General features: G+C 34.4%; 1 protein-coding gene across 1 annotated transcript in view; it reads right to left on the reverse strand.

Moving 5' to 3' along the window:
* Ralyl (RALY RNA binding protein-like) overlaps positions 1–13065 on the reverse strand; it is a 672761-nt gene that overhangs the window by 78961 nt on the left and 580735 nt on the right. The window contains exon 5 of the mRNA XM_013012428.1: positions 8110–8157. Within this exon, the coding sequence (XP_012867882.1) occupies positions 8110–8157 (48 nt within the window). The remainder of the gene's footprint in view (positions 1–8109; positions 8158–13065) is intronic.

The following is a 13065-nucleotide window of genomic DNA, read 5'->3' on the forward strand; positions in this document are numbered from 1 at the left end:
ACGTTATCCTTTATAAAGAAAATAATGTTATCCACTTAGAATTATGATAGTTATATATTTTATTGTAACACTGTTATATGAATTCTAGTCTTGCAATTGATTTAAAGGAATCAATAAAAATAAACTAGAGAAGCAAGTTAGAAATGAGAAAATTAGAGCAGGAAGAAAAGAATAAAAAAATTTCTATAAGAAATTATTTCCTAAAATGACATCTTTACAAATCTGAAAAGTATGATTATCTTTTTGGAAAATAAGAAGTCTAATAAAAATTTAAAGTTGGCTCTTTTCAAATATGCATTCAAAACATTTAAAACTATTACATGATGGAAGAAAAGATAATATTTAAACTGAGTTTAATGCAGAAATCCTTAGTCCTAGGAATATCTTCTACATTAGAAAACTAATGTGTCAGAAAATGATTTAGAAACATGCTGGGGAAAGCTAGGAGCTGTCTGGGAAGGAAAGGAAATGAGGCAGAGTTCAAGAGAGGTGCCATTTTCTGTGAATAAGCAAAGTCCTTTCATAGTGAAGAACTGCTAGCAAAGAACAGGTCATAGGTGTTAAGGCATTATGGCTCACTTCAATGATTATGGTTAGGCTGAGGCTGAAAAGGGTTTTGAATATCATCCACACCACCAGGGACTTGATAATCAAAAGGGTCAATGAAACTTGCCCTTCGTTTCAATCACAAGCAAAGTCTACATTAGTTATTTATAAAATGAATTCACAGTCAGTGAACCAAAATACCAAGGCATTTTGCATGAGCTCCAATACTCAAAAGTACTGAGGGAAAAAGACAGTATGGCCATTGACTCATCTTTTCCAAGGTAAAGGTTGCCACACAAGGTGAAAGGTAAGTTCTTTGGAAGGATTACTCCCCCCGGGTATTGCATGAGCAATTCTGTAGGTCATTAAATAAGCTAGCCTTTGAAATGGGTCAAGAAAATCTCTCAAGTACACAGAAATATGTAAAGATGTAAGAATGCTATAGTGGAAATGAAGGCAAGGAATGCTGCTATATTAGATGGTATGGACATTACAGTGTGCTCTTGTAATATTTTATAGAGGAGTAAATATTTTGTTAGTTTTTCCATTGCATTCTCCAGTTACACAATGGAATTTTACTTATCCATTAGAAACAATGATATTGCACCATTTGTAAAGAAATGGAAACACTTGAAAAAAAATTATGCTTTAAGCAAGTCAGGCCCAGAGTGGAAGCTAGGTTTAGTTTATAAACTTGTAAGTAATTAGGTTGGGTGGTATGCAAGTGTACACAAAGGCATTAACTGAAATATGGTAGATTCAAGAGAAATCTCAAATAGTATAATTCTTTAAAAAGGAAAAATGAAAGTTCAGCACAACAGAACACTAAGAAGTGGGCACTCAAAAGGGTGGGTTGGAGTCAAAGGGAAAGGTTAGATGAATAAAGAGGAGAAGAGGAGGTGAATGTAGTCAAGAATCCAATGTGTTGGATTAAGAAGAGTGAGGGAAGGGGTGGACAGGGAAGGGACAGGTAAGAATGTTGGAGATATTGATCAAGGTATATAATATTCACAAACTAAATTGTTAACTCTGTGTTCAGCTATTTAAGGATAACAATTAAAAAGAAATTTCAAAGACTCCAGTGTTGGCCTCCCTTGGTCTTAAATTGAGACCCAAATCTATACTTGCTCATTGTAATTCTGATATTCTTTTAGAATGTGACAGCTACTTTAGTAACATCTTGAGAATATATTATGCTCCTTGGTACAAATTCCCATGATGGGTAGTAATTGTTCTTTCAATATTTTGATGAGTTGTTTCAAGGGAAGGGGATTTTTCTAATAAAAAATTCAGGTAAGATATTGTTAATTCTTTTTGCCACTCTGATGGAAAATTGGCAGAATTTACAGGTAAATGTATACAATTAGTTACCTATTTGCTAGAATTTATGAGTAAATAAATTAGTAGCTAGTTTTATTTGGCTATATTTGTATCCATAAAACAAAGCTAACTGAAAGTATGGATCTTTGACATATAATATGAACTTTTTCCTTTGCAATGTAAAACGGTATTCTTCATTGGGTACCTTCAGATTTATCAGAAATCAGGTGAGGGAAGACTGGAGGTTGTCATCATGTATAAAGGCATAAGAAGACAAGGATGGAAGCAGGTCAGGTCTTCTGGGCTGCTAAATGGAATATAGGGTGCTCCCAATGCAGAGAGAATAGGAAGAAGATAGTATGCAGTGTCAAGCCATAATTTTTCAGCAGAAGTTAGTATAAGAAGTCAGAGAGTTTGGCTTCACAAAGCAATAATTCTGCTTGGTAAGTGCACTTTCCCTCGTGATAGCTATTGGATAAATAGATAGTGGTTACCATGACACCAAAGAACAAATTCTCTATTCTTCAAGTTTCATTTTAAGTGAAAATTCTAAGCCTAACATCTAGCAGCAACTAAAATAAATCTGGTAAGATTGTAGTAAATGTAAACTTTGGAAGAAATTAGTTTAATTTGTTTTATTTTAGAAACATTTTTTCAGGTACCCTTTTTCACTTTGCTTGTTTTAAATAATATTTGACCTGTATAATTATATTACTTATTAAAAGTTCAAACCTGATAACTTGTAACATGAATACTAATTCACTAAATAAAATAGACATAGAATATTTCTAGGAAGAATAAGGATATTAGATTCCATCCATTCTCCTCAAAAGTAGATACGTTTTGAATGAAAGCAACCTAATGGCCTATTGACATAGAAAATGAGTTTGTAATCTTGAGTACTTTTTAAAATAGAGATTATTACTAAGCTTTAACATTAGCAATGTTTTTGAAGAAAATAATGGACAAAATCTTATTGAATTCAATCAAATAATCTTTTATCTCCAATCTCTTCACTGTGTCCATATTTTTCACATATTTGAAAATATGTGTGTATAGTCACAAATTCTAGCTACTCCTATTAAATTTTATTATATGAAAGACATTTCTCAGGCCTGGTAAATGTTCTTTTTAGTTTTTATTTTAATGACTGTGGTGCATTTGTTTCCAAGTAGAAGAACCACAAACTAATAAATCATTACCTGACTGTTAGACTTTTGCCTGAATGCTTATTTAATTATTTTTTGCTAATGACTAATATAATTTCAAAACCAAAGAAAAACTAAAAGTTTAATATGTTCATATATTATATAATTAGTACAGATTTTCATTTTAGATGGTCATTTCAAGAGCTTTCTGGTTTCTCTTTAATTTCTTTTATTAAAATATTTCTTTTTTCTCTCCTTACTAATTAAACTGATTGATACTATGTAGTTAATGTTAACAAAATTTATCATCTGGACAAGAAGACTAAAACACTGGGCAAAATTTGGGAGCAAGTTCTGGGCCAGGTCTTCACCAGGATATTTTAGCAGATATATGGAGAGCAATAATCAGTAAACCAAAGAAATTAACTGTGTCTGGTTCCAGCCTCAAGCCCTCCTCAGCATGTTTGAATTCTGACAGACATAAAATTCCCATTCATTTGTAAGTAGAGATACATTTGAAATGTTATATGAGCTACTAATTTAACTAGTTCCTATGCTCTCCCAACTGCTAAAAATTTATGAACTGTAAATAAGCTTTGATTACAACTGACTTAAATAGTTTTAAAATCACAGAAATTATTATTATTATTTTTTGGTCGGTCGTGGGGCTTGAACTCTGGGCCTGGGTGCTGTCCCTCAGCTCTTCAGCTCAAGGCAAGGGCTCTACCACTTGAGCTACAGCGCCACTTCCGGTTTTCTGGTGGTTTATTGGAGATAGGAGTCTCAAGGTCTCTCCTGCCCGGGCTGGCTTTGAACCACGATCCTCAGATCTCAGCCTCCTGAGTAGCTAGGATTACAGGCGTGAGCCATCAGCGCCGGGCTACAGAAATTATTCTTGTGAAGGCTAATTTTAATAAAATGAAAAAGAAGTTGTGCTGGGAACTAAAGGCTGATACTTGTAATCCCAATTATTAGGAGAAGGAAATTGAGAGGATTGAGATTTAAGGCTAGCCCAGGCAAAAAGTTTGTGAAACTCCAATCTAACTAACAGTTGGGTCTAGTGATATTCTAGCTACATGGAGATAGAGACTGTGAAGATGAGTTATTAGGCCAAATAATAAAATGTTCACAGTACACTTTTATGCATTACTGAATAATCATTTTATTCCTTAATCATAGGACTATTGTTATATGTATATCAGAAAAAGAAATCCATTCACCATTATTATTCATGGTTACTGGTAATTGTTACTAATTAATACTGATTAAACAATAAAAGATCTACATATAATGATGATCATTACATGTACATCAGGTCATTTAAGCCTTACTATAATCTTTTTTTAAAATATATATTTATTGTAAAGATACTGTACAGAGGGGTTACAGTTACAAGAGTAAGGTAATGAGTACATTTCCTATCGAACATTGTTACCCCCTCCTTTGTTTTTCTCCTACCATTCCCTTCCTACCCCACCTCCTCAACTCCTCCCTCCCCACCCCAAAGTTGTAAAGTTCATTTTCAATATAGTGTCTTGTACATATCTTTGTTACAGTGGGTCAACCTGTATCCTTAGGTGAGCATTTTGTTATTTCTCTTCCCCAAATTAGAAAAATGTATATATAAGATGCTTACTGAAATCTTATGAGTTAGAAATTAATTTAATGCCTACATAACAGATAACACATTTGTAATAGTAGATAACTTGCACAAGTTTGAACAACTTCAAAAAAGATTTAAAATTATCCATAAATACAAGAGCAGGTGAGTAGCTTGGGAGGATTTAATGTAGCTAATATTCCTTGAGTGACTGTATTCTATTATCCGTTTCTAGCCTCTAGCCTGTTTCGCTTTCACAGATTCTATTTAACAGCCAGCTTGTCTGTATTTCCATAAGTGGCAGATGCTTATTTCTTTCCTAGTCAAGCGCAAGAATTAAAAAATAAACGAACAAGAGCACAGACTGTTCAGATAGTTGAAGCAACATCACCATATTGATGTATTGAACACTTGCAGCCAAACACATTTTATATGACAAATGATTTTGAAAATTGTTTGTGGTAGAGAGTCATCTTAGAGTTTCAGATTTTGTGATAGTTTGACTATTTGAAGCACTTGCTTTTAAGAAGTTAAAGCCTGTCTGTTTGTCTGTCTATTGTATCCTTTGTCTAGCCTCTATCTTAGATCTTAGTGAGTTATGATTTATGCACAGTAAAATGTAGATGTTGAGTTTTTTTTAAGATAAGACCATTGGAAAACCGAGTTGCTCCAAGTTTTAGATCAAATAGTGGGCCTCCTAACTTCTAGAAGAAAATTTCATTTTAGGTAAAAATTCATTAATTGTATAGGTTAAGAAAAGATTTCATATGGCCAGAGAATAAGACAAACTACAATAATGGAAAACTTTGGTTACAGTAAAAGTTAATGTATATTGGAAAAAAACAAAGCTTTGGTGATAAATGTCCTTAAATTTTCAAAAACTAACATTTTTGGAAGGTGTGAAGCCAGTCTCTGTATTATCTTTCCTTTATGGCAAACAGGATCATTTTAATGTTGCAAGCTATTAAATATCTAAAATAAGTTTTGTGTTTTGGTGATACTAGGGTTTGACTCAGATTCTTGCACTTGTTAGACATATACTCTGTAACTTGAGTTATAGTGTCAGCCCTTCTTGGTTTAATTATTTTTCACATAGGGTCTTGTACTTTTTCCCTGTCCTTAATCCTTATATTTCTGCCTCAAAGTAGCAGATATTCACCACCATGTCTGGTCCTAAAATTTTATATTTTGTTGAAATGGTGAAACAATTTGAGAAAAAAATCCATAAAACTAATTTTTGGTCTATAAGGGCACACAGTTGCTCAGCTAGTGAAATTAATTACTGTAGTAGAGTATAATAGTATCTGAGGGTACTTGTAAGTTGGATTTTCCTTAAGGCCAATGTCACTCACAGATATGCTTCTTCTCTGTTTTATATATTGACACTGGGTTTTGACATGAAAATTCATGACCAGGTTATGATTGGCAGTTCTGTCTCTTGTTACCTAGGTGATCTAGTCAAAATGATTTATCTTTAAGGAGATGAATTAGGAAAACAAATTGAGGACTCATTATAAGTGAGGTTTATTGATAATCCTTGAGAAAATAATGATAAGAAAAGTTAGTTTTATTGTTGCCATCTGAAAGTAAACTTGAAACAAGCACTGTTACTGGAGGAGCTAGAGCAATTCAATTAGGAGACACATGGCAAGGCCCAGTAATGAGTGCCAAGAGAAAGCAGAGAACCCTTGTGGAATCAAGTCAAGGATAAAGTCAAATGGAGGAGGTGGTAGAGAGAGAGCTGACCAGATAGAAAAGCACAGAGAAAGAGCTGAGGTGGGAAGGGAAACTGGACTTATGAAGCTGGAGCAGAGAAAATAAAACCTTTCAAAGGAACAAATGATAGTCTTCCCTTGAAATGTACTGCAATATTTATTCTAGGTGTTCGTTTTTATCCCTTAGACTTCCTTTGATTCCAGACTACTTGTAACTAGAAGGTTTAAAGATCTATATCTTTTTATTGTATTTACTTTGTCTAATGATTATCAAGTTTTTTCAGGTTGCATGATTCTTTGCATGTATGTATTTCAGTTATCAATATTTTGTTAACACCAGCTCTCCAACAACACAAATCAAATTGTGGATACCAAAACAAAACCTCCAATTAAGTCCATAGAATGTGTACTTTGCTGATAGATTTATCATTGCCAAATAAGGTTGTAAGTAGTCAATGTATATCATGGCCAGTGGCCAATCACATAACTACTTGCAAAATCTATCAAAGATCAATTGCTGTTCTTTTATTATTCAGTTCATGTACACATAGTAATAACATAGATGTGAGTCCTTGTCTTTTGGACACAAACCATAAATTTAAAAGAAAGAATATTCAACAAAGATGAAAATAAAAAGGTATTGAGAGTTATCACACTGGCAGTGAGTTTCAAATTAAATGTAAATAGAATTATTAGAGACAGTTGATCATAGGCATATTGACATTGCTTCATTTAAGAACCCATGGAAGTGCAGCCAGAGAAAATTAATAAGAAAAACTTGGGCTGGGAAGTTGGCTCAGTGGTAGTGTGCTTGCCTCACATGCATGAGGCCCTGGGTTCCATTTCTCAGCACCACATACGCAGAAAAAAGTCAGAAGTGGTGCTGTGGCTCAAGTGGTAGGGTGCTAGCCTTGAGCTGAAGAGCTGAGAGACAATGCCCAGGCCCAGAGTTCAGCCCCCAAGACTGGACAAAAAAAAAAGACAATTGTCACAAATGAAGAAAATGTATGTGGTATGGGCTGGATGTGGCACACTTCTGTAATCTCAGCTAAAGAGTAAGCGTATTTCAAGGTTAGATGTAGGAAAAAAAATTGTAAGACTTCCTCTCAAACAAGTCAGTTATAATTTCAGGTTTGTGGGAGGTATCAACAAAAAAACCATGTTCCTCTGTCTTTGTTTCTTTCTCTTTTTCTTTCATTATTTTGGTTATTTTATAAATTAAGTAGTTATACAAAGAAGTTACAACTGCATGTGTCAGGTTATGAGTGCAATGCATCGTGATCAATGTCACAACTTCAATTGTTCCTCCAGTCTTGCTTCTTTTTGAGACAGAATTCCCTCTTATACAGCTCAGCTTCCCATGTGCTGTGATTCTAGGCATGAACCATCAAACCGGGTCTTCAAGGCATTTTCTGAGTTAATAACTGTCTCAGCACTGAGAATAATAACTCAAAAAGAGACTAAAACTTGAAGATTTAGATAATTTAATATTAGATAATTTAATGCTATATAAAGTTAATTTCATATTATCTAAATATAAAAGGTAAAATTTAGGCTTAAGCAATTTAAATATCCAACATCTGCTATTCTTCAATGTTTAGAATAAAATTTGTAAAACTTGCTTACATCACTTTTCAGTGGGACTGCATGTTTTCTTTCATTTTTAACCATAAATATGTTACTTTAAACATTTGAATCAAGACCATGATATATGAAATGCATAAAATATAGAATATAATTTAAATTTAAATAATATGAAACAAGGATGTAAATCACATACCGATTGTAGAAATCATCTCTGTAGTAATCATAATCAAAGACATAACCACTAAGGAGGAAAATAAAAAAACTTAGTTGGCATTTATTTAAACTGCATTAATTAATAGTATAGCAAGAAATTCATACAACTTTTAAAATACTTACTTCAATATGGTTACACCTTTAAAATGGTTTACCAGGTAAACCAGGTTGATATAATGGTATGTGAAATTATTATTACATGTTTGACAGTGTAGAAACTGATAGCTATTTCTGTGATTAGGAATAGAAGATGACAGAAAACAGTAAAATAACTATTTTCTAAGACTTGTAATTAAATATAAACAAGCTGTTTTCCTTCTAGATATACTATAAAGCTGTGCTTCCTTTTGTAAGATAATGGTGTTGCTATTTCTTCCTAAGGTATATACAAGGAGGCTAACAGTGAATGAAAGGTAGTAAAAGTAAGTCCAGTTGAAGCCAGCTACTGGTGGCTCACACTGAAATCATAGCTATTCAGGAAGCTGAGATCTAAGGATCATAGTTTGAAACCAATTCAGGCAGGAAATTCCATAAGACTCTTATCTCCAATTAAATTAGTGGCCCAAGTGGTAGAGCACTAGCCTTATGCAAAAGAAAGTTCGGAGAGTGTCCAGGCCCTGAGTTCGAGCCTCAGTTATGGTCCCCCAAAACAAAACAAAAATATTAATTTTAAAAAGTTTAATTTATTTTAAATGGAAAGGTTTAGTGACTTATTAATTATAAGAATGGTAAAAAATATGGAAGTGATAAATGTGGACATTTTGCAGCATTTTTAAAGTTTAAAATTATGGAATATATGTTTTAGAGGGAATAATAATTTTAAAAATGGCCAAATCTTAGCCACAAAACAAAATTTTAACACATGCATTTTGGAGATTAGATATTGTGACTAAACTCTCCAAAGAATAAAAACTGCCAACATCCACTTGCATAATTGCTTGAGTTTATGAAGCACTTTATATACATTTAAATTTTAGTTATCATAGTAATTCTATTGCATAGTATAACTAGAAAAACTAAGGTGCAGGGCTGGGAAGGTGGCTCAGTGGTAGAGGGCTTGCCTTGCATGCATGAGGCCCTGGATTCTATTCCTCAGCACCACATAAGCAAAAAGAAAAAAGCCGGAAGTGGCGCTGAGGCTCAAGTGGTAGAGTGCTAGCCTTGAGCTGAATAGCTGAGGGACAGCGCCCAGGCCCAGAGTTAGGGCCCCACAACTGGCAAAAAAAAAAAAAGAAAGAAAGAAAGAAAGAAAAACTAAGGTGCAGATTAGCTAAGTGCTGAGAGAGGATTGATAATCACTATTAGTGAAAGTCTAAATCTACCTCTAGAACTTTTTTTTTTTGACAGCACTTTCCAACTCCTACTAATAAGGAAAAACAATGTTCACACTATAATTAGTAGAGTGTTTGTCATAGGAGGAAACATTTTTAAGAAAATATTTATCTGGTCAGTTGTTTTTTTCAATGGGGCCAAACATACATGACATCAAACTTACCACTCTGATAATGTTGCATAAATATTCAATTTTAACCATTTAAAAATGTACCATTCAGCATTATTAAGCACATTTACAAAGTTCTATGAGCATCGTCCTTATCCATTTAAAAAACTTCTGTCATGTCACAGACTGAAGTCGTTGCTCTAGTCATTGCTATTCTACTTTCTGTCTCCATGAATTTGTCCTTTCTAGGTACTTGACAGGTCATGGAATCACAGAAACGTGTCATGATACAAATTGTGCTATTGTGTAATCATATGTATCCTATTTTGTATGACTTATTTCCCTTTGCATATTTTTTTTGTTGTTGTCATGGGGCTTGAACTCTGGGCCTGGGTGCTTTTCCTCAGCTATTTAGCTCAAGGTGAGCATTCTACCACTCGAGCCACAGACACTTCCAGTTTTCTGAGTGGTTTACCGGGGATCAGAGTCTTAAGATCTTTCCTGCCCAGGCTGGCTTTGAACCGCAGTCCTCAGATTTTAGCCTCCTGAGTAGCTACGATTACAGGCATGAGCCATTGGCTGCATAATATTTTTAAGCTTCAACTTCATTGTAACATATATCACAATGGCATCCCTTGTTAAGACTGAATTATATTATGCACATATACCATCATGCTATTATTGATTTCTTCATTGATTGATAGACATGTAAGCTGTAAGTACGCTTTGACTATTGTAAATAATGGTGCTATGGACATTGATGTGAAAGTATCTGAATTTCTGCTTACATTTCTTTTGGACATTCAAGTAGAATTGATCATCACACTCCAGTTCTGAGACTTTTTTAGAATCTACTCTATGACAGAGGACTGATGTTTATATTTCCAAACTAGTTCAATAGCCATTTACTTTGTGTCTAGTTTCACACTGAGAAAACTAACAGAACCATATTAAAAATGATTGTTGTCCTTGGTTTTAAGGACAAATGATTTATATGTCTTTGTACTCATTACACACAGGAAGAAAAGGCCTGGTGTAGCATTTTCAGCCCACAAGTGTGAGCTTCATCTGCAATGATGAGAACACCTGGTGTCTGAGCTCAAATTGGGAATAGACAGCAGGACCCTGTTCTTCATCAAGTGTTCAAATGGAAGATTCAGCCTTTTCTGGCCAGGTCAATGTTAGACCCCTCTATGTAAACTTAGGAGGACAATGTGAATATTATTCTAGAATAAGAGCAAAAATATTCATCACTGTGTCACAATCACAGATTACTAAAGTAGTAATAGTATGTGCTTTGGTTTATATGATTGGTGTAGACACAACTATGATACTGAGTGTAGGGGTTACAGGCAATCTATAGGTTACCAATAAATAGAGTATCAATAAAGTATAAATATTTCCTCAGATCCCACCTGATACAGCAGTTAACGTGATTTTTTTGATTGAGAACTACTTATTTCTGCAGATAGTAAGGAATTATGGTGATAATAAATGGAAGTTTTTTTTAAACAATGATTACTGAGTAGTGTACAAAAGAGTTGCCATTTAACAAAGAAGTTTATGAATACAATGCATCTTGATCAATGTCACCCCTTTCAACATTCTCACCCATCCCTCCTCTATTCATTCCTTTTCCTCTCTCATTTTAATTTTGTAGGATATATACTGGATTTTTTTTGTCAATCTTGGGGCCTGAATTCAGGGCTTAGGCTCTATCCCTGAGCATTTTTACTTAAGGCTAGCATTTTATCACTGTGAGCCACAACTCTACTTCTCGTTTTCTAGTGTTTAATTGGAGATAAGAACCTCAGACTTTGCTGTCTCCTCTGGCTTTGAACTGTGATCATACTCAGAACTCAGCCTTCTGAGGAGCTAGGGTTACATGTCTGAGCTACACTGGATTCTTAACTATACTTTCCTCCTTCTTTCCATTTATCTACTCCTTTACCTTTGACCCCACCCCACCCACTTTGGATACCAGCTTCCTGATGGTTTATTTAGCTGAACTTTGATTTGGTCTTTCTAAGAAATTATACTATTTGAGATCTCCTTTGAAACCTATCATATTTCAGTTTATATGTTTGTATATATCTGCATATCACCCTATATATTTGCTTATTGAATGAAAGATTTTGCCAGAAAGTTTCAGATATGAATTTAGACTACCCTTGCTCATATTTATGGTGGGTAATCACCATTGTGTCTAAAGCTTGATTATTTTAACCAGACTGGCTTTTTTTTTGGGGGGGGGGTCTGGTCGTGGGGCCTGAACTCTGGGCCTGGGCGCTGTTCCTCTGCTCTTCAGGTCAAGGCTAGTGCTCTTCCACTTGAGCCACAGCACCACTTCCGGCTTTTTTCTTTTTGCTTCTGTGGTGCTGAGAAATAGAACCCAGGGCCTCAGGCATGCAAGGCAAGCTCTCTACCACTGAGCCACCTCCCCAGCCCCAAGCTTGATTATTTTAATAACATGTTAATAGAAAATAAATTTATGTATAAATATATTAATGCTTAGATAACAAATGCCGTATCACTTTGCATAGAATTTATTCATACATTGCATCTGAAGATTGGAATAGCCTAGTTTGAAACCTTATTCTCAGTAATTTTATATTCATGAACAAATTTATTCTTAACAGGTACCTATAAGATATGTAGTGTTCCCTAACTTTGCAAGACACCAAGTACTTAAGATGTTAAAAACCAGAAATAAGAAGTAAGTGTTACACTCTGAAAACATTACAGGATGGAATAAGAGAAACCCTAGGTCTGTTTGGCACAGGTTGAAATTTTCTTAAAAGAGACCCAGAAACACAACAAATCAAAGAAAGATTGGACAAATGGGATTGCATGAAATTGCAGAGTTTCTGCATGGCAAAGGACATAGCTAGAAAGATCAATAGAAAGCCCATGGATTGAGAGAAGATCTTCAATAGCCATACAATGGACAAAAGTCTCATATCCAAAATATATCTGGAACTCAAAAAATTAAATCTTGCAACAACAAATCTCCAAAGAAACAAGTGCCCAATAAATAAGTGGGCTAAAGACTTTAAGAGAAACTTCTCTGAAGAAGAAAGAAGGATGGCCAATAGACACATGAAGAAATGCTCAGCCTCCCTAGCCATAAAAGAAATGCAAATCAAAACAACACTGAGATACCACCTCACCGTAGGTAGAATGGCTATAATCAAGAACTCTAATAACAACAGATGCTAGAGAGGATGTGGACAGAAGGGAACCTTACTGCATTGTTGGTGGGAGTGTAAACTTGTTCAACCACTTTGGAAAGCAGTATAGTGGTTCCTCAAAAGACTCCACATAGAGCTCCCTTATGACCCAGAAATCCCATTTTTGGGCGTTTACCGAAATGATCACTAACAAGACCATACTAAAGCTACCAGCACAACTATGTTTATTGCAGCATTATTTACCATAGCTAAGATATGGATCAAGAAAGCATGATATATATATATATATATATATATATATATA

The sequence above is a fragment of the Dipodomys ordii genome, unplaced genomic scaffold (genome assembly GCF_000151885.1).
Source record: "Dipodomys ordii isolate 6190 unplaced genomic scaffold, Dord_2.0 Scaffold17, whole genome shotgun sequence".
Classification (NCBI taxonomy): domain Eukaryota; kingdom Metazoa; phylum Chordata; class Mammalia; order Rodentia; family Heteromyidae; genus Dipodomys; species Dipodomys ordii.